A 20,759-nucleotide genomic window follows, 5' to 3' on the forward strand; every position below is an offset into this window, starting at 1 on the left:
CCTATTATTAGAACCTCAGCAGAAGGAATGTGACCTTTCTACGGGTCAGAAAATTTGAGCAGGCCAAGGGACACCCTCACCTTGCTGCAGAGTGGCCAAAGTGATTTCCTCTCAGAGGCGGTGCTTTGAATGGATTGGAACAAAAACTTCATTCAGAACAAGCGAGGAGAAAGACAAGAACATTACCCTGAACAGGATGCTCTCGCGATATCCGGTCACTTCAGCTTAGGGGCCCACAGAAAGGACGAGGTTTTTAACCCTGTCCTGCACAGATCACAGGGCAGAGATCTGGAGGGAGCCGGCCGCAAGGGCCTCCCTCTGGTCCAGTCCTTGACCGGCCCCCACCAGGAATTATCTGTGACCATTGAGAGGGTTTGAGACACAGTTTCTGGGTAATTTAATCATTTTATTAATAAAGCCAGCAGGTTACTAACAAAAGGATGGTCCTCTGGCCTTGCTCTTAGGCCAAAGACCCCTCACGGCAGTGGGCTCCGAGCTCATACGCCCTTGGAAGAGCCAGTGTGCGAGGGTGGCATCTACTGTGATTGGCTAACGCAATGGCAGGTGGGCTATGTTACAGTGAGGGTCATGGGGTCCCCCGAATCATGGTTGGAGCGACATCAATTCCCACCTCCCCTGTCTGACCAAAGGAAGGAGTCACATTTTCCCAGACCTGTCTGAGCAAACGCACCCATTAACCTGAAAGTAGGATTTCTTTTACTGTCTGATTAGATCTTGGCCTGGGTAGCTGGTTGGTTTCTGGATGAATTAGGAAAAGGGAAAAGCCTTAGTCCTGATTCAGTAATTAGTTATTAAATAGAAATCATTCATTTTTCACACATCCAAGGCAGGGTTTGAACCCAGGTCCTCTTGCCATACAAAGTATGGCAGAGCAGGGATTCCATTTACAGCCCCAAGTGCTCTATGCTTTCTGGATGAGTTCCAGAATCTCTTCCTGCTCTAGACTTTGAGGTCCTAAAACCCTTCTATTGACAAATGCAGTCATAGGGCCATTACGGAGGACTCCAGATGTAGAAGTAAAGGGACCCTTCACTGTACAGATGGGGAAATGCAGGCCCCAGGGAGGGGTGGTGATTTCTCCAAAGGTGTATGTGTTGGGGGAGGGGAGGCTTTTGCTGCCTCCCAAGAATGTGCGAACAGCCAGGGAAGGGTAGGCCAGGTAGTTTTATCTCCAGTGCTTCAGCCCTGGGGTGAGGACGCCTCTAGGTAGGTATAAATACAATAAATATAGCCAGAGGGAACTGGGGGGGGGGGGTAGGAGGGGAGGGGATGCCCCTGATGCCTCATCTCACAGCCGAGTTCCTGAGAAGCTTCTGCGGCCCCGCCTGGCTGCTAGCGGTGGTCCAGGGGGTGGCCGAGGTCCTGGGTGCTGGTGCTCAGTGGTCTCATTTGGCTCAGCTGGCTGACTGACATCTGGAGGCAGGACAGCCCTCAGATAGTGACATTCCCGGTCATGCCCTCCACCCACCTCCACGCCACCCTCGAGGACCGTCCTCAGCTTAGAGCACAAAGATAGGTAACAGATCTAGGGCTGAAAGAGTCCTTCGGCATCACCGAGGCCAAGCTTCTCACACTGGCAGATGAGGAAACAGGCCCAGAGAGGCGAACCCCTTCTTGGGCCAAATCCTTCATCCCCCTCCTCCCCCTGCCAGCCCTCTGACCTCCCCCTACCAGGCAGGGACAGTCATCTCCAGAGCTTCCCTCTGCCCTCAGGGCCCAGCCCACCCCTGCCCCTCCAGTGCTTTGTCCTAACAAGCTGGGCCTTCTGTCTTAGCCATCCCCTTCTCCCCAGAGACCCCTACTCACTCCCCTTACCTCCATGTTTCTGGCCCTGGAGTCCTCGGTATTGAGCACGCTGAGGGACATAGCCCGCTTCATCCTGGAGGGAGAGGTCAGACATTCAGGGATAGGGGGGAGGATGGTGTGTGTGTATGTCTCTCCTCTCTCTCTCCTTCCTCTTCTCTCTCTCTCTCTCTCTCTCTCTCTCTCTCTCTCTCTCTCCTCTCTCTCTCTCTCTCTCTCTCTCTCTCTCTCTCTCTCTCTCCTCTCTCCTGTTTCTCTCTCATTCTCTCTCCCTCTTCCTCCCTCTCTCTCTCTGTCTCTCCTCTCTCTCTCTCTCTGTCTCATCTCTCCCTTCATCTCTCTCCCTTTCTCCTCTCTCTGTTTCTGTCTCCAGGATGGCTTCATCCTAATCCATCACTCCTATACCACCACCAGGGCTCCTGAAGGCAGAGGTGATCTGTGTACCAATTCCCGCTGCTCCAGAGACCTCAGTTGCCCTAAATGACAGGCTCATAGCTGGAGGGAGGTTCAGAAGGGCTGCACCAGAGGGGCCGTTAGTGCTCATGGCCTGCCTGACCCACAAATGCCAGCTACAATATCACAGACACCCGGTTGTTTGCATGCTATTTCCCCATTAGACTGTGAGCCCCTTGAGGGCAGGCACTGCCTTCACCTTCCTTTGTACCCTCAGTGTTTAGCCTGGCACACAGTAGGCACTTAATAAATATTTCCTGATTGACAGATGAGATGAAGGTGAGTCAAGTGCTTGACAAACTTTAGGTGCTACTGAAATGGGGGCTGTTATCTTCAAATGTCCATCCCAGCTCTGCTTGAAAACTGCAAGAGACGGAGAGCTCACTGCCTGCCAGGCGATGTCTTAGCTCCCTGTGACTTTCTCTCCCAGCACAGAGTGTAAATCAAATCCTTCAATCCTCTTCAAAGAGCCTGGGGCCCCTTCAGCCACCCAAGCCCAGCCTCAGGACCCCCTTCTCTCTCCCACCAACGCCCTGAGGAGCTAGCAAAAGGGGAGGGGAAGCATCCCTCCGCCAATGATCACCCCGTCCTTCTTTGCCTGGGGGTCCCAGCATCTCTCTGCCTAGATCCGACTTTCCTAAAGGTTCAGAGGCATAGCACAAAAGTAGAGGGTCCTGAGGCAGTGGGTCTGGGTTCAAATTCCACCTTGGAGCCTTATGCACTGACTTGTGTCACCTTGAACGCATCCCTTCGCCTGGGCTTCAGTTTCTTCATCTAGAATCATCAGCATCTTCTATGATTTGTGAGCCTAAGGACCTTGACCAGGTCATTTAATCTTCTTCGGCCTTGGTCTCCCCCTTCGTAAAGTGAGGGAATTGGACCAGAAGGGCTCTGAGATCCTTTCCTCATCCCAGGGAGAGAAGTGTCTCCTTTTCTACTACCCTAATCCTTTCCTTCCCTCATTTCAGGTCCCCCCCTCCTTTTCCATCGAAGGACCCCAACCCAGTGCTGTCCAGGCTAAGCACCCCCTCCCATCTTACCCTCTCTTCTCAGATGTGGCAGCCTGTCTCAGGGTCCCATTCACTGCCCCCCCATGTGGTATGCAAGGATTATCTGCCCCTTTCTGAGCTTGGGGGGTCCTCAGTGCTTCCCACTCAGCCGGGCCTGGGGGTGCCTTAGGAGAGTTCTTCACTTAAATCCAAACTTCAAGGCTGAGCCAGTTCCTTTCATAGAGGACCCCGCCCCAGAGCCCCCAGTCTCAGCTCTCTCGGCTTCCCAGGAACCAAGGAGGCTCCAACCCCTCTGGTCAGGGCAGGACTTCCCCAGTGTGGCCCCCGAGCCTCCTCACAGACGCCACTTAGATGACCCAGAGCTCATTCTTCCTCAGGGAGGCCTCTTGCCCCATGGGACCTTCCCGAGGGCTGCCATCCTAAATGCTCTCTGGGCCAGGCCAGTCCTTCCATCCTGATGAAGCCCTTCAGAGGGGCAGCTAGGTGGTGCAGTAGATAGAGCTCCAACCCTGGAGTCAGGAGGACCTGAGTTCAAATCCAGCCTCAGACACTTGACACTCGCTAGCTATCACTTAACAAGTCACTTAACCCCAATTGCCAGAGAGAGAGAGAGAGAGAGAGAGAGAGAGAGAGAGAGAGAGAGAGAGAGAGAGAGAGAGAGAGAGAAAGAAAGAAAGAAAGAAAGAAAGAAAGAAGAAAGAAAGAAAGAAAGAAAGAAAGAAAGAAAGAAAGAAAGAAAGAAAGAAAGAAAAGACAAAGCTCTTCAGGTATTGGAAGTGGACTCTCCTGCCTCCCCATCCCCATGCCATCCCTTTCGCCAATACCTTCACCCAGCCTTTGCCTTCCCTGTAAGGACTTCCAGTGTGCACACACTTCTCATCCTCCAAAGTGTCCTATCAACGTCCAGGGCACCGGCGTCCTTCCACTCACCCTGGCTCAAAACCTCAGGGTCACCCCTCATATTCAGTCTGAGTCTTGTCCAGACCCCCTTCTACAGTGCCTGGTCCATGGCAGGCACTCAATAGATGCTCAATGACTGATTCCACTCACACACCTGCCACTATGGTGCATTGCCTCATTCTCGGACGGCTGCAGTCGCCACCAAACAGGTGTCCCTGGCACAAGGCTCTCCCAGCACCAGCCCATCCTCTGCCCAGACGCCAAAGTGATTCCCCTAAAGCGCAGGCCTGATCGCATCACCCCTCAGCCCCAGAGCAAGATGACATGAGACCTTGCGGCTTCCTATAGCCTCTAGAATCCCATGTAAATTCCTAAAGCTCTTTCCTTCCCAATGCATTATTAGGCCTTACCACCCTGTTTCATGCACTCCACAGTCCTGACAAACTAGCTTCTGTTCCTCGCGCTCAATACATCATCTCCAGCCTCCAAGCCTTTGCTTCTGCTGTCCCTCACGCATGGAATGCACTCCCTCCTTGCCTTCAGTTCTTAGAATGCTAGTTTTCTTCAAGAGCAAACTCAGCCTTGGACAGGAAGCCTTCCTCCATCACTGGTCCCCCTCCACTCCACACAGTCGCGGTTGCCTCTCCCCTCTCCCCACCCCCATTACTTTGTATTAATGCTGTCTGTATCTATCTATGTAATACTGTCCACCCACAGAGAATACAAGCCCCTTGAGGGCAGACACCATTGCATCCAGCCTGATGCACAGTCGGTGTTTACAGTTGCTCGTTGACTGGTTGACTCTCCAGATTATCAATCTTTCCTGAAGCATGGAGCCCAGAACAGAACCCTGGGCGGGGGTCTGTCTGACCAGAACGGAAGACAGGGGGACGGCTGGCTACCTTTGCTGCCTGAGATCTCAGCGCTGTTTCTGACAACCCTGGCCCCCTCACAGCTCTGTGGGGAGCATCACACAACGGAGGGCCGGCCCGACACCTTCCTTTTACATATGAGGAAGATGAGGCCCACAGAGTCCCAAAGGAGTAAGTGGTAGAGACTAGATCTGAAGCCAGGCCTTCTGGCCTCAAAGTCAGTCTCTTTCCACTGTGGGACGTTGCAAGATAATAATGCACGTTTTTTAAACCTGAAAGTGATTATCTTGATTCATCACTGCTGCCTTTTAGAGTCTCAGAGGCTGGCCAGCTAGTCCAGCCTGTAGCTGGACAAGGATCGCTCCAAACAGGCTGCCAGCCAGCCATCTCTTGAATGCCTCCAGGGATGAGGAGCTCCCTCCCTCCTGGGGCAGCCCCTTCTCCCAGCCTCAGGGAAATCCCATTCTGGTCGGGGAGGCAGGGCTCCTCTCAGGATGTGACCCACTTCCTCTGTCCCCTCCATTCTCTGACCATGACCACGGATAGGGTCCAGTGAAGGGGCCCAAAGGGTCAGGGGAGGGAGGCTCAGGTTCGGTAGAGATACCAAGTAAGCTAAATAAGGCGCTTTGGGGGCTGGGTCTGTAGAGAAGAGGGATCCCTGATCTGGGCTGTGACGTAGGAAGGACCCAGAGGGTAGAAAGTCCCCGAGGGAAGAATGGTGGGGTGGGGAGGAGAGTAGTCAAGGAGGACTTCCTGTAGGAGGGTCTGGCAGAAACAGTAACCCAACCTGGGTTCTGAGTCCACCGGTCTTGGAGACAGGGGTAGAAGGTGTTCTAGGACATGAAAGGCAGGAAAGGGAGGCTGGGGGGCAGGATGGCAGAGGCCTTGAATGCTAGGCCAGGGCCCTGTTGGTGGTTGGGGCGGGTCACTAAATAGGGGAAGCACAGGGTCCAGGTCTGGCATCAGGACTCACCCAGTGGCTCCCTCGCCCCTCAGGCGGGATACCAGCTTCTCACTCCCCCTTCGGATGGACTCTCGGAGCTTGGAAAAGGAGGTACTCCGTCGCAGGATCTACACACAGGGCAGGGAATGACCTTCACGGCTCAAGCTCCCCAGCCCCAGATCCCATAGACACTAAAACTGACAAGGGCTTTGGAGACCATATCTAGTCTGTTCCTGCCATTTTACAGACTGGGAAACTGAGGCTCAGAGACAGTAAATGACTTGCCCAGGATCACACAGATCATCAAGATTAGATTCCGGATTTGAACCCAGCTCCTCTGACTCCTGATGTATGGGTGTGACCACTGTACCACACAGCCTCCTGTCCGTCCCCAAGGGCTCTTCTTACCTGGTGTTCCTTGTCCCCTGAAGCTCCCATGCCAGGGTTCCCTGGGGAAATAAAGAGGAGGCTCAGAAGGGAGCTGGAGGGGTGCAGACCCAAAGCTTGGGGTCGACAGAGGGTTGGAAGGCTCACCCAGGGGGGCCGGGAGGTCCTGCCTGCTGAGAATCTCCTTGTACAGCTCTTCAGCCTGTTTGTATTTGTTCTGTTTCAGGTAAGCTGAGGCCTGAGGAGGAGGGAGGTGTGGGTCAGGCCCAGCCCCCAAGGGCTCCCAGCACCCGGCTTGTCTGGGGCCCCAGGAGTCAGAGAGCACCTGGAATGTCTGTTCTAAGAGAGGGCCATTAGAACATGGGATGTCAGAGTTGGGAGGGGACCTAGAACAGGGAGCTTCAGAGCTGCACGGACGGGGCTCTGCAGACCCTGAGCCTCCGGCCAGGCCCTCACCAGGTTGTTCTTGGTCTTGGCCACATTGGGGTCGTCAGGGCCCCCCAGGGCTTCGTAGATGGCCAGCGCCCGGCCGTAATGCTTCTCCACCTCTTCAAACTTGCCCTGGTTCTGACACAGCAAGGCCAGGTTGTTCAGCTGTTTGGCCACGTCCGGGTGGTCAGCACCCAGCACCTGTGAAGGGATCGGGGAACAAGGCATCAGAGCGAGAGGCCGACCGGAGGCCTGTCAGACCAGGGCGGGAAGGTCCTGAGGAGTCAGGAGTCGGGGGGTCAGAGGTCACAGTAATAGCAGGGGTCCCGAGGAGGTGGAGGTGATGGGGTCAGAACAAAGCAGTCTCCAGCAGTCACAGGGTCAGAAGGGAAGCTCCTCAGGGTCAGAACAAGGAGTCCCTGGGGGTTCTGGGTAACAAGGACTGAAAACAGCTGCTGGGGGGTGGGGGGATCCAGAGATCTAGAATCTCAGGGTCCAAACAAGGGATTGGAGGTCACAGGCAATAGTGAGGTGTTTAGGGGTTACAGGGGGGTCCTGAAGCGTCAGGTGTCATTGTGAGTCTGTGGGCGAGGAGATGCCCCAGAGAGTCTGAGCCGGAGGTCCCTGGGGGTCCCATTGTGTGAGTGAGAGGTTCCCACAGAGCAAGGGTGAGGGGATCAGAGGAAGGGACCGCAAGGGGACAGAGTCAGGAGGCAATGCCAGAGCGACTGTGGGGTTCAAGGTGGATCCCAGGGCAGGGCTGGGCACAAGACCCACCTTCTCACGGATCTCCAGAGCCCTCTGGCAGAGGGGCTCTGCCTCCCGATAGCGGCCCCGTTTCCCATACAACACAGCCAGGTTGTTCAGGGTGGCTGCCACCTGTGGGGAAGGAGGGAAGGGAAGGCTTCAGCAAAGTTTGGAGCTGGAAGGACCCCAACTTTCTTATTTTACATCTGGGGAAACTGAGGCCCAGAGAGTGGCAGAGAATTGGCCAGGCCCAGGGATGGCAAGCGGTAAGGCTGGGATTCGAATGCAGGTCCTCAAGGGAACGTGATACAGTGGAGACACACTGGCCTGGGAGTCAGAGGACATGGGTTCTAATGCTGGCTACGCTCATTGGCCACATGACTAAGGACATGTTATCGGACCTCTCTGAGCCTCGGTTTCCTCATCTGTAAAATGAAGGGATCTGACTGGATGGTGTCTTGAGGTCCTCAGCTCACGCTCTAGCCTTCTATTTTGCACATCCAGAAGGGGAAGGGGCTAGAGTCAGGGGTCCTAGCCCAGCCCAGCCCCTACTCACTGCTGGGTGCTCGGACCCCAGTGTGTGTTCCCGGATCTGCAGGGCGTCTTGGAGAAGTTCTGTGGCCTCCTTGTATTTGTTCTGGTCCCTGGGAGGTCATGGGGAAGAATAGGGGGGCAGGGGAGAGCCTCAGTGGGGATAGCTCGGGGGAGGGAAGGGGCAGCATGTGAGGGGGCAGGGGGGCCTGAGACAGAAGGGGTCAGGCCCAGGGGGACCGAAGGTGTCGGGGATGTCCAGGGTGGGGGCTGACGGCACCTGGTTGGGGGGAGGACAGGGCCAGGGATGAGATAGGAGGAGGTGAGAACACGTGGGGATGCTGTGAGATCACTGGGGGTCACATGGAGATGCCATGCCATGATTGGCTGGGTGAGGCAGGAAAGCGAGGGGGGGAGGGCCCCTCACCGGTACACCAGGGCCAGGATGTTCAGCATGGTGGCCACGTCGGGATGGCAGTGACCAGATGTGTGCTCCAGGTCCTCCAAGGCCTGGCGGCACAAGGGTACGGCCACCTCATAACGTCCCTGCCCTGCATACTGGATGACAAGGTTGTGCAGGGTCTTCAGGCGGGCCGGGATCTCATAGCCACCTTGCTGGGCAGCTGCTGCACCAAATGCCTCGGGACCTGGGGTGGGGGAGCGAGGCAGCCTCTTGTCACCCCACCTTCCCCCCCCACTGACCTGAGGCCTCGTCCCCTCCCCAGGCTTTGGCCTGGCCTCCTCCTAGCTGCCCCTGCCTGATTCTCCATAGGTGAAGAGCCAGAAGGGACTCCAGAAGTCTTCGGGCCAATAGAAGAGGACACTGAGGCCAAGAGGCTAAGTGATTTATCTGAGGTCACCCAGTCAGCTGACTCCAAATCCCACTCCCTTCCCATAGCACTGCTCCTAAGACCCCTTTCTGCCCTACACAGGAAACCTCTGTTTCCCTCCCCAAGATCCAGGCCCCCACCCTATTCCCTGGACCGGTCCGGGGCCCACACACTGACTTTTCTTGTCCTCGCTGGGGAACAGAGAGGCCAGGTTGTCTCCACGTTCCTTGGTCTTTGCCTGGCAGGGAGAGAGAATGATGGGGACATGAGTGACCTCGAATGACCTTGCCAGGACTGCTTCTTCTCTGAGGATCTGAAGGCCATGTGAGGGTTGGGGTTGGGGGCCAGGGAGGGTTAGGCGCTGAGAGTATGATTCCAGAATTGCAGATTCAGAGCTAGAAGGGCCCTCAGAGGTCACTGAGCCCAAGGCGTTCATTTTACAGAAGAGACTGAGGCCTGAGGGATGAAGCAATTTGTTCAGCTTATTAAGGGCCCTCTGAGGCAGGATTTGAATCCAGTTCCTCCTGTTTCTGAGTCTCAAGTTCCATCCATTATACCACACTGTCTCTAAATGAAGGTCTGGGGGGAAGGGAAGATGCATAGGAGAACCTCAGGGCAAAGGTGGAATTAGGTAGCCTGGTATCTAGGGGAAATCTGGGAGCAGGAGAAAGAATGTCCACCCCAATGAGATATGGTTGAATAGGCAAAAGGGTAGCCTGTCCCCTAGAGATGCTGAACTAAACCCACCCTGGAAGCAATCAGAGCAGAGGTGATGGCAGGCAGGGGACACAGCAGAGAGCTGCCTAACAGTAGATGACGAAGGCATGAGGATGTCAGACTGGAGGAACCTCTGTGGTGAAGAAACATGCCCTGGGCTCTCGTACTCTCAGGGCCCTGGGACAATGCCCCAGTCTCCCTGCCCTCATTACAGTTCAGCCAAAGGGTGAGGTTATATGAGTGTGCTGCAAGTCTGGGAATTGTAAATGAAGTCTGAGGGACTCTAGAGGAATATGAGAATGATGGGGGAGAGATCTGAGGGTCCGGCAGATCCTGGAGGAGGCTCTCGGGCAACACCTGGGCAAGGAGGTACCTTGGCTGCATCCTGGCGGCCCTCATCCTCCAAGGTGTCATAGCGCCTCAGCTGGCCCAAGAAGTCCAGGTGACTCTTCTCCTCCTCAAGCTGGGCCACAGTCTCCTCGCTGGCCTGCAGCCTCTTCCTTGTCTCCTCCAGCTCTTCCTGAAGCCACGCATTCTCCTGGGCCAGGCGCCGAGCTTGGGCTCCCAGCCGCTGCTTCTCAGCCTCCAGAGCCCCCATGTGTGTGGACAGTGCTAGCAACACCTGCCAGAGCACAGGCCAGGATGTGGAGAGTGGACTGTCAGCCTGGATTCCAGGGATCCTTGTACGTGCACATGTGTGCACACACCTACACACACACACACACACACGTATCCTCACTTGCATAGTGCTCTTCCTCTTTCCTGTCTCTCTCCTCTTTGTCTCTCTCTCTCTCTCTCTCTTTCTCTCTCTCTCATTCTCTTTCTTAGTACTCTCTTAAAGCTCTTTATAACTCAAACTCCTCCGCATCTGTGGTCCCACAACCACCCTTTACATTCCCTATCCCCTCATATCCCTCAGTGCCTTTCACACCTCTGATGACCCTCCCACACCCAACAAACTTTCCCTGCCCCTCAGAGGCCCCCACATTTCTTCTTCGGCCCTTAGTACTCTCCCGTGATTGTCTCACCTTCCCTGGTCACTCCTCCATGTCATCACCCATTGAATATTCTTTGACCTTCCCTGATCCACTAGCAAGCCCCATGGGCCACAGCAATTCCTTTCACATCCCCTGTGATCCCTCTGCATTTCCCATATATCTCCTGTCTTCCCTCACCCTCCCAAGTCCCTTAGAGATTCCCAGACCCCTGAAAGATGCCCCCTTTCCTCTACCTTCCCCAATACTCCCACATCTTTCAGGGTCCCTTCAAGGGGTTCCTCACAACCATCCCACATCCCCCAGACTCTTCAGAGCTTTCAAAGCATCCACCAGGGTCCATGGAGACCCCACACCTCCCAGCAATCTCCTCATACATACTCCAGGGCCCTGACTGCCATGTCCCCCACATTCTTCTAACATCTTGCTGATCTTCACAGACCCAGTGACCACCATGGCCCAGAACAATGTCTCTGACATAGTTCTCCCCATGCCCTTCAGTGAACCCCACAGCCCACAGTGACACTGAACACCTCTGATCATACCTGGGCCTCTCCCAGCCCTAGCTCAATGGCCTCCAGGGACTGGCTCAGAGCACGGTGTTTCTCCCTCAGCAGATCCAGACCTGGGAAGGTCTCTCCTTCTGAGTCGGCCCCAGCCTCCGTCAGGGCTTCCTGTAGTCGCCCAGCCAAGCCACGATGCTCAGCTCTCAAAGCTTCCAGACCTTGGACCACTTGTCGTGTCTGGCTTACCAGCTCCTCAGGACTCATCCATGCTGACCCCAAGGGATCTACAGGTAGTGACATGGCTGCACCTGCAAGGAGCGGGGAAGGGAAGAGGGGTTGGGATCAAGGGAGGATGCTCCCGCCATTTCTCTTAAAGTGTTGGGGTCCCATTCATGTGTCACTGGAGCAGAATGCAAGCTAGTGATGATGGCAGACAGACTTCACTTATCCAGACAGCTGCTGGAGCTTGCCATTTCTGTTTCTGTCTCTGTCTCTCTCTCCTTCCCTTTCTTCCTCTCTCCTCTCTCTGTCCCTTTCTCCTCCTCCTCCTTCCTTTCTTCTTCCTTTTCTCCCTCCCTCTCTTCTCCTCTCTTCTCTCTCTCTTCCTCTCTCTCCCTCTCCTCTCCTCTTCTTCCTTCTTTCATCTTTTCTCTTTCTCCTTTCTCTCTTTCTCTTGGTCTGTGCTTTTCTTTATATCTCTGTCTCTCTTTGTCTCTAGCAAAAACAGAGCAGCTGATAACTTCTCAACTTGACCTGATGCTTGGGGTTGTGAGCATTTTTGTGGCTGCAGACCCTTTGTCAGACAGTCAGGCTGGGGAAGCCCAGGGACCCCTTCTCAGAATCATGTTTTAAAATACATAAAATTAAAAAAGAGAACGTCAAAATAATTAAATCATATTAATATATTATCATAATTATAAAATAATTATTTTGAAATATAGTTATCAAGATAATGTTTAAAAATTCATAGATCCCAGGTCAAGAATCTCAGCATTAGTGATCATTTCAACCACTCAAAAAAATAGAAGACCCAAGACAGTCTCTTCTGGATCTAATTCTCATCAATATAAGAAATTGTCAGCATAGTACCTGATATCAAACAGGAGAGAAGGGAGGGCGAAAGCATTTGTTAAGTACCTACTATGTGCCAGGCACTCCGCTAAGCACTTTAGAAATATTATCTCTCTTGATTCTCACATCAACCCTGTAAGGTAGATGCTATTTTTACGCCCATTTTACAGATGAGGAAACTGAGGCAGACAGTAGTTACGTGATTAAGGGTCACGTAGCTATTAAGTGTCTGAGGTTGGATTTGAAGTTGGGTCTTCCTGATTCTAAGCCTGGTGCTCTAGCCCCAATAATGACTTGCTTTCTTGACCAGTTGACCACTGCGGTGGAAATAATAAGAACTTTAGGGGGAAGTGGCCCCTTTCTCTTAAGAGTTTGTGAAAGGGAAGGAGAAGAAATTGGGGCATAGTCTGACATGTTCCCTAGATTTGAGAAGGGTAGATTTCAAAGGCTTCAGGGAAAGGATAGGATCCCAAGAATTAAAATTCTACAGGGGATGTCAGAGTAGGAGGGACAGGTAGCTCTTATGAATGAAAGTCTGAAGATACAAAGGGAAACAATTCTGAATGAGGAAAAATGGGAACTCCCTGTGACAGAGGCAACTCATCATAATAAAAAGAATAAAAAGACATGGACAGAAGAGGGAAACAAGGGAAGGTAGCAGGCTGTCTACAACAGCATAATGCAGGCTAGTTTGAGGACCACCATGGCTCAGAAAAAGCCAACAAGCGAAAGACCTTAAGGGATGCTTGGGTTGGGTTTAGCCACATTGGAGAAGAGAGATCAAAGATGGATGGCACCGTGCTGGGGGAGATGAGATGCTGATAACAGAGAGAAGCCTCAGTTGCTCAAATCTTGCTTTCCTTGTTTTCTCTGCTGGGGAAATGAGCCTTTGGACTGGGAAGGACAGAGCTGAAAGGGCTCATAGGGAGCTGATACCCAGGATAAATGAGGAGATAGTGAGAAAATACCTCACTGTCCTCCATGAATTCAAGCCACCTGGCCCAGATTAACTACATTCTCAAGCTCTTGAAAACCCAACAGATGCGATAGTGAGCTGTTAGCAATTCTCTTTGAAAGATGGCAGAGAACAAGAGAGGGTCTGCAGGGCTAGAGAAGAGCAAATGACCTCATTTTTCCAAAAAAGGGAAGAGAGTAGCATCTGCCTACTATAGGCCAATGGACTTGACTTCCATTCCTGGGAAAATTCTAGAACACGCTATTAAAGAAATGTTAATTTGCCGCTCTGGGCGGCAAAAGAATGCTTGACCTGGAGTCAAGTTCAAACCCAGCCTCAGACACTTACTGGCTTTGTGACCCTGGGCAAATCATTGGACTTGCCTCAGTTTCTTCATCTGTAAAATGGGTCTAAAAATAGGCTGACCATGTCATCCCCCTATTCAAGAAACTCCCTATCACCTCCAGGATCAAATATAAATAGTTCCCCGAGTTATTGTGAGGATTAAATGAGGTAATGATTAAATGAGCACTTTGCAAATCTTAAAGTACTTTACAAATGTTATCGATATCACCATCAACACCAGTATCTAGGAAAGAAAACAATTATCCCAAAGTATCAAGAATGGTTCATCACTGATGCCAACTTATCTCCTTTCTCTCCACAGGTGCAAAGCTGCTCAATCAGGGGAATGTGATAGCCAGGAGCTACCTAGATTTGAGCAAAGCTTTCACTAAAAAATCTCATGCTATTTCTCATGGAAAAGACAGAGAAATGTCAGCTAGAGCAAAGCATAATTTGGCTGGATTTGAAATTGGTTCAAGGACCAGACTCAAAGAAAAGTCATTAGCAGCTTGATGTCAACTTGGAAAGAGGTCCCCAGTGGAGTGGCCCAGGGCTCACTGCTTGGTTCTGTACAGCTTAACATTTTTATCTGTGATTTGGATAAAGGCATAGATGAAGGGCTGGTGAAATTTGCAGATGGAACAAAGCTTGGAGGAATAGCTTGAATGAACTACTTAACCAGCTCTAGGGCAGCTAGGTGGCGCCATAGTGCACAGAGCATATCAGGAAGAACTGTTCCTGAGTTCAAGTCAGACCTCAGACACTTACTAGTTGTGTGACCCTAGGTAAGTCACTTAACCCTGTTTGCCTCAGTTTCCTATCTGTAAAATAAGCTGGAAAAAGAAATGGAAAACCACGCCAGTACCTTTGCAGAGAAAATGGGGTCGCAACTGAACACCTCGAATCCAGCTCTAACCTCTCTCTTAACCTCCAGGCTCACATCTCTGCAACTCAACAGTATCCAAAGCCAAACTTTTATCTTTCCCTCCAAGTCCTCTCCCATTTTGGACTTCCTTATTACTGTGGAGGGCACCATCATTCTCCCAAGTCAGACAGCCAGTCAATAAATATTTTTTAAGCACCTGCTATGTGCCAAACACTGTACTGAGTTCTAGAGGTATAAAGAAAGGCAAAAGACAGTTCCAACTTTCAGGGACCTGTGCTTTAGGAAGGTCGCCTTGAGAGCTGACCTTCCTAAGGCAACTTAGAATTATCTTTGGCTCCCCACTCTTACCCACCCCCTCATCTGATCTTCTACCAAGTCCTGCCAGTTCTTCCTTCTTTTCATCTCCTGTATATGCCCCCTTCTCTCCTCTGAAGCTGTCACCTGCACCTTGGTGCATATCCTCATCACCTCACACCCAAGACTATTGTAATAGCTCCTGGTGGCTCTGCCTGCCTCCCGTCTCTCCCTACTCTGATCCAACCTCCACTCAGCCACCAAAGTGACCACCAGATCTGACCATGTCACCCCCCTTCCTATTCAAGAAACTCAGTGGCTCCCTATCACCTTCAGGATCAAATAGAAAATCCTCTGTTTGGCATTCAAAGCCCCTCATACCTGCCCACTAACACACCTTTCAAGTGTTCTTACACCCCACCCACACCCACACTCTTTATTTTTCCATCCAGTGACGTTGGCCTCCTGGTTGTTCTTTGAACAAGATATTCCACTTTCTATACCTGGAACACTCTCTCTCCTCATTTCCACCTCCTGGCTGCCTTCAAGTCCCAACTAAAACCCCACCTTATATAGGAAGCTTTCTCCAATACCTCTTAATTCTAGTGCCTTCCCTCTCATTTACTTCCAATTTATCCAATATAGAGAGCTTATTTGTGCAGAGTTGTTTGCCTATTGTCCCCTCCATTAGACTGTAAGCTCCTGGAGAGCAAAGACTGGTCTTTTGACTTTATTTGTATCCCCAGTGTGCCAGGCACATAGTAGGTACTTAATAAATGCTTCCTGACTGACTAAATTGGATGACATAGCCAGTATAAAAAAAATCTTAGGCTAGAGTTTTGATTGGGCTGAATGTAGAGATAAATGTAAAAGTCTTCCACTGGGGTACAAAAAATCAGTCTCACAAATATGGGATGGAGGAGTCCCTGGTTAGATAACAGTTGTTCTGAGAAAAGGTCTGAGGCTTTTAGAGGCTTGCATACTCAATATGAGTCAGTGGTGTGATGTGGTAGCCACAAAAAAAGGATTTCAGGATGCCTTTAGACAGGAGGCATGGCTTTTAGGCCTTTGTTGGACGACACTTATAATATTGGGTTCAGTACCAGGCATCACATTTCACAAAGGAGTGTCCAGAGGAGGGTAACCAGCACAGTGAATGGTCCCAAGTGTCCGTGTCACATAAGGATCAGTTGAAGAAACATTTAGCCCAGGGAGGAGAAGGCTGAGGAAAGATATCTCAGTTGGCTTCAAGCATCTGAAGGTCTGCCATGTGAAGGAGGGGTTCGATTTGTTACTTTTGGCCCCAGAGGAGAGATCTTGGAGGAAAGAATGAGGATTGCAAGAGAGACTAATTTAGGCTGGATGTCAGGAGGAAAAAACTCAATTTGCTAATAATTGTAAGAGCTATTCAAAATTGGAATGGTCGCTTCCTCCTTCTCCTCTGAGGTCTTCAAGTAAAGGCTAGTGGGGATTCTTATTCCCCTGGGGGGTTGGATTGAATGGCCTCTGAGGCACCCTCCATCTCTGAGATCTGGGATTCTCTGATTCTGTCCAAGGGGGTGAAAGTCATCCCTTCTTACCCCTTCACCTCTGATGGGGGCTCATCAAAGTCAACACCGTTGTGTCTTACCCTCAGATGAGGGACTTCCAGAAAAGCCTGCATCCCCTTCTCCCATTGTCTTTCCCTGCTACTCAGACAATGGAGAGATGCATTGGAAACCAAAGGAGAATGGCTAGCCACCCTGGTTTATATTACCCTTTTTGGTTAGCCACAGTCTCCTGAAGCTTCAGATCCCGAGACCCAGAATCTCAGAGCTCAACTTCAGCTCCCCTTCAAGAGTCAACAAATATTTATTTATTTATTTATTTTCCCTAGACAAGTTATTAATGGAGCTACAAAACATCAGATGGGCTCAAGCCCAAAAGGTTGACTATGGCACAAATATTTCAACAAGCATTTATTAAGCACTTATTATATGCTGGGCACTGGGCTAAGCACTGGAGGTACAAAGAAAGGCAGCCTGATTTTCCTCTACAATCTTCCTGTCAAGTCCTTGTTCACAGATCTCTGGGGCTGGGAACTCACTACCTAGCCCAGTCTGTTCTTCTCTTGGAAGACTTTTATTGTGAAGTTTTTCCTTACAAAAACCTCATATGTGTTTCTTCTCTGGGACTCCTCTACCCTGTCCCCACAATAAGGTCAGGAAATATCCAAGACACATGAACATCAAATGTGAAGAAAGGAAATTCAGGCTCAAATCCAGGTCCTGACTACTTCCCCAAACTATGGACCAAATCAAGGGTGAGAGGTGGGGTCTGTAGCATGGCCTAGGGTTAATCTCTCTCTCTCCCCTCTCTCTCTCTCTCTCTCTCTCTCTCTTCTCTCTCTCTCTCTCTCTCTCTCTCCTCTCTCTCTCTCTCTCTCTCTCTCTCCCTCTCCCTCTCTCTCTCCCTCTCCCTCTCCCTCTCTTCTCCCTCTCTCTCTCCCTCTCCTCTCTCTCCTCTCTCTCTCTCTCCTCTCTCTCCTCCCTCTCCTCTCTCTCCCTCTCCTTCCTCCTCTCCCTCTCCCTCTCCCTCTCCCTCTCCCTCTCCCTCCCTCTCTCCCTCTCTCACCCCTCTCCCTCTCCTCTCTCTCCCCTCTCTCTCCTCTCCCTCTCCCTCTCCCTCTCCCTCTCCCTCCCTCTCTCTCTCTCTCCCTCTCTCTCTCTCTCTCTCTCTCTCTCTCTCCCTTTCCCTCTCCCTCTCCCTCTCCCTCCTCTCCCTCTCCTCTCCCTCTCCCTCTCCCTCTCCCTCTCCCTCTCCTCTCCCTCTCCCTCTCCCTCTCCCTCTCCCTCTCACTCTCCTTCTCCCTCTCCCTCTCCCTCTCTCTCTCTCTCTCTCTCTCTCTCTCTCTCTCTCTCTCCTCTCTCCTTTCCCTCTCCCTCTCCCTCTCCCTCTCCCTCCTCCCTCTCCCTCTCCCTCTCCCTCTCCCTCTCTCTCTCTCTCTCTCTCTCCCTCTCTCTCTCTCTCTCTCTCTCTCTCTCTCTCTCTCTCTCTCTCTCTCTCTCTTCTCTCTCTCTCCCTCTCCCTCTCTCTCTCCCTCTCTCCCTCTCTCTCTTCTCTCTCTCTCTCTCTCTCTCTCTCTCTCTCTCTCTCTCTCTCTCCCTCCATATATATATATATATATATATATATATATATATATATATGCTCAAGTCATAGAACAGAGAATATCAGAGTGGGGAGGGAATATGAACAGAAGAAACTCCCCGGTATAAATCACAGAACCTGGAGTCAGAAAGACTTAGGTTTGAATACTTCCTTAGATAACTTGCTAGCTGCAGGACTCTGGATCAGTTACTCTATTACTCTCAGCTTCTACTTCCCCTCCCTAAATGGGGACGCTTAGGGCACCCATCTCCCAAGGGTTCAATGAGATAGACCACATAAAGTGCTTAAAACAATATACAAATGCCAGTCTTTGTTAATAGAGAATAAAAACAAAACCAAAAAAAAGAATAAAAAAGAATAAAAATACCATAAACTTCAGGACTGGAAGAGATCTTGGGGACCATACAGCTCCATTTCCACAAAGGAGAAAAACTGATGCTGGGAGAGGGAAGTGACATGTGTAAGTTAACACACTGAGTCAGTGGGACTAGACCTCCAGATCATTTTGTATCTTTCCATCACCAGGGTTTAACACAGTGTCCTTGTATACAGGAGGTACTATATAAATGCTTGTTTTTCTTTTCCTTCCCCTCCTAGGGTGCTTAATAGATGCTTGATGAACTAGCTCTGCATTGTTGCTACTGGAGAGAGGGTTGCTTGGGTGTGTGTGTGTGTGTGTTGGGGTGGGGTGGGGGGTGTATGTCTGGTGAAGCTTCTTCCCCATGACCTCATCCCTGCCGCCTTCTTGTGCTGGGAACCAGTCTGACAGCTGCCTAGGCAAGGGTGGGGAAGACTAGAGCAGAGAGATCTGTGGTGCCTGGTGGGAGTATGAGAGAAACTTGAAGAAACCCACTTCATCACTTAGGGGTCATCCCAGTGGTCTAGGGGAAGGAGGACAAGATTGCCCCCAGGGAGACAGCTGTCCTCATGTCTCTTCCCCACCACTCCCCAGCCAGGACATGGTTAGACACCAGCCAGCTTCTCAGACAGGCCAGGCTGGATAGCTCAGGGCATGCAGAGACAGATACATGGATGTCCACATCCGGCATGGTCCCTGTATGTTGGATGAGTACACAGGTGGTCGGACCCCTCAGCAAACTGTGGCTGAGTTCATGTGCATCCCAGCACACAGATTACATGGGCTCTAGGGCCAGTCCTAACTAAACCATCAAATAATCTTGTGCAAGGCCCTACTGTATGGTTCCTGGTTTCCTTATCTGTAAAATTAGAGGGTTGAACTTGGCTGGCCTCTAGATCGACTCCCATAGACCGTAGACTGCCAACTTTGGAAAGGGCCATAGAACATAGGATGTCATTGCTAAAGGAGACCTTAAAAACACAGAATGCCAGAAGTGGGAGGGCCCTTAGAAAACTAGATTCAGAACTTGGAGGGACCTTAGAATATGGGCTAAGAACGAAAGACCTTAGACTGGATGTCATAGAAGGGAAAGGCCGTAGGACCAAGTGAATTCCTGGCTGGGAGGGACCACAACAAACGACGTCTGAGTTTTGCCTTTGGAGAACATTTAATCTCAAGGGGACACGCTGCCTCTCTGCGGAGCTCCCCTCGCCAACGCAGACCCTGCCTGCCTGCGCCCTCTCCCACACAGCTCTATAAACACTCTTCCACACTCATCCAGCTATGAATGGCCCTGCTCCTAGCCCCTGACTCTGTCTGACGCACCACTGGATAGAATCTAGGATTTCGGGACTGGTGGGGACTTTCAGCCATGCACCAACATTTTCCCCCCAGCCCCGCCCCCGACTTTCTTTTTTCTTTTTTTTCTTTTTTTTACACCAGATGAAAGAAGCAAAGAGAGGGGATAGGACAGGTTCAGGAGCACGTAGGTCAGTGAGTCGGGCCAGGAGGGGCACCAGGTTCTGAGGACTCCCCGGTCAGACCCACTTTGGTGTCTGTCACCCAGATCATCCCTCCTCCGGGTGGGCCGCAATCACAGCTACACACACAAAGAGGCTCATCGTCCCCAGCCTGCATCCCCTTCAACTCCCACCAGTTGCTTGGTCAACTCACTCGGGGGCCTCCTTCCTATCCCACCTGCAAGCACAGGCCCCGCCTCGCCCCGCCCTGGCTTCTGTTTACCTATGTCAAGGGGGAGGGACTCTGAGTGGTGTATGTGGGGGGGGGTCTGAGTTTGGAGTTCTGGAGGAAGGGGGAAGGGCGGGACTAGGGGAGCCGGGACACCCTTGTGGTGAAGGCAGCAGGATTGGGGGGGAGGGAGATAAACAGAGAATGGGATGGAGTACGGGGCCAGTGAAGGTGATGGAGGGAGGAGGACGGAGGAAGAGAAAGAGGGGGATAGAGGGAAGGAAAGGGGAGGGGTCATGGAGGGAGGGGGGAGAGAGGAGGCAATGAGGAAGAGGAAGACAGAGGGAGGGAAAGAGGGGGAAAGGGCAATAGAGGGAGGGGGACAGAGAGATGGAAAAGGGAAGAGGGGGATACAGGGAAGGAAAGAGGGGCGATGGAGGGAGAGGGACAGAGGGAGACAAGGAGGGTGGAGGGGACCCTGGAGGGAGGGGGACGAAGGGAGGTGGGGGGGGCCGGAGCCTGGGGCGCCCTGGCCTCCCACCCGCTGGCCCGCTTCGCTACCTGTCTGCCGTCCGCTCCCCCCGGGGCTCCGGCTCCCACCCCCGCTGCAGTCCGTGCTGTCGCTGTCGCTGTCGCTCGGACTCCGGCTCGCTCTCCAGCCACCGCCACAGCCGCCTCCCCTGTCTTCTCGGGGGAGCCTCCAAGAGGGCTCGGAGGAGGCTCCCGGCGGAGGCGGGGCTGAAGCCAGGATTAGGGCGGGGAGGGAACGCCCTGCCCCCAGCAGGTGAGGTTCAGCCCTAGGTGCTGTGCCGGCCCGGTGGGGGTGGGGAACCCTGAGCAGGGGCCTGTGACGTCAGAGGCGCTTAA

General features: G+C 52.1%; 1 protein-coding gene across 1 annotated transcript; it reads right to left on the reverse strand.

Moving 5' to 3' along the window:
• Positions 1-385: 385 nt before the first annotated feature.
• KLC3 (kinesin light chain 3) lies at positions 386-20,682 on the reverse strand. Its single transcript, XM_020980139.2, has 13 exons — positions 20,454-20,682; positions 11,184-11,452; positions 10,017-10,265; positions 9,104-9,164; positions 8,524-8,743; positions 8,122-8,209; positions 7,596-7,697; positions 6,846-7,019; positions 6,537-6,627; positions 6,411-6,451; positions 6,033-6,130; positions 1,837-1,900; positions 386-1,434 (listed from the first exon to the last, which is right to left on the reverse strand). Exons 2-13 carry the CDS (start codon positions 11,442-11,444, stop codon positions 1,354-1,356), a joined length of 1,530 nt encoding a protein of 509 aa, XP_020835798.1. The 5' UTR covers positions 11,445-11,452; positions 20,454-20,682; the 3' UTR covers positions 386-1,353.
• Between the last annotated feature and the right edge of the window lie 77 nt (positions 20,683-20,759).

This window comes from Phascolarctos cinereus, unplaced genomic scaffold (assembly GCF_003287225.1).
Source record: "Phascolarctos cinereus isolate Bilbo 61053 unplaced genomic scaffold, phaCin_HiC Scaffold_726;HRSCAF=1367, whole genome shotgun sequence".
NCBI lineage: Eukaryota > Metazoa > Chordata > Mammalia > Diprotodontia > Phascolarctidae > Phascolarctos > Phascolarctos cinereus.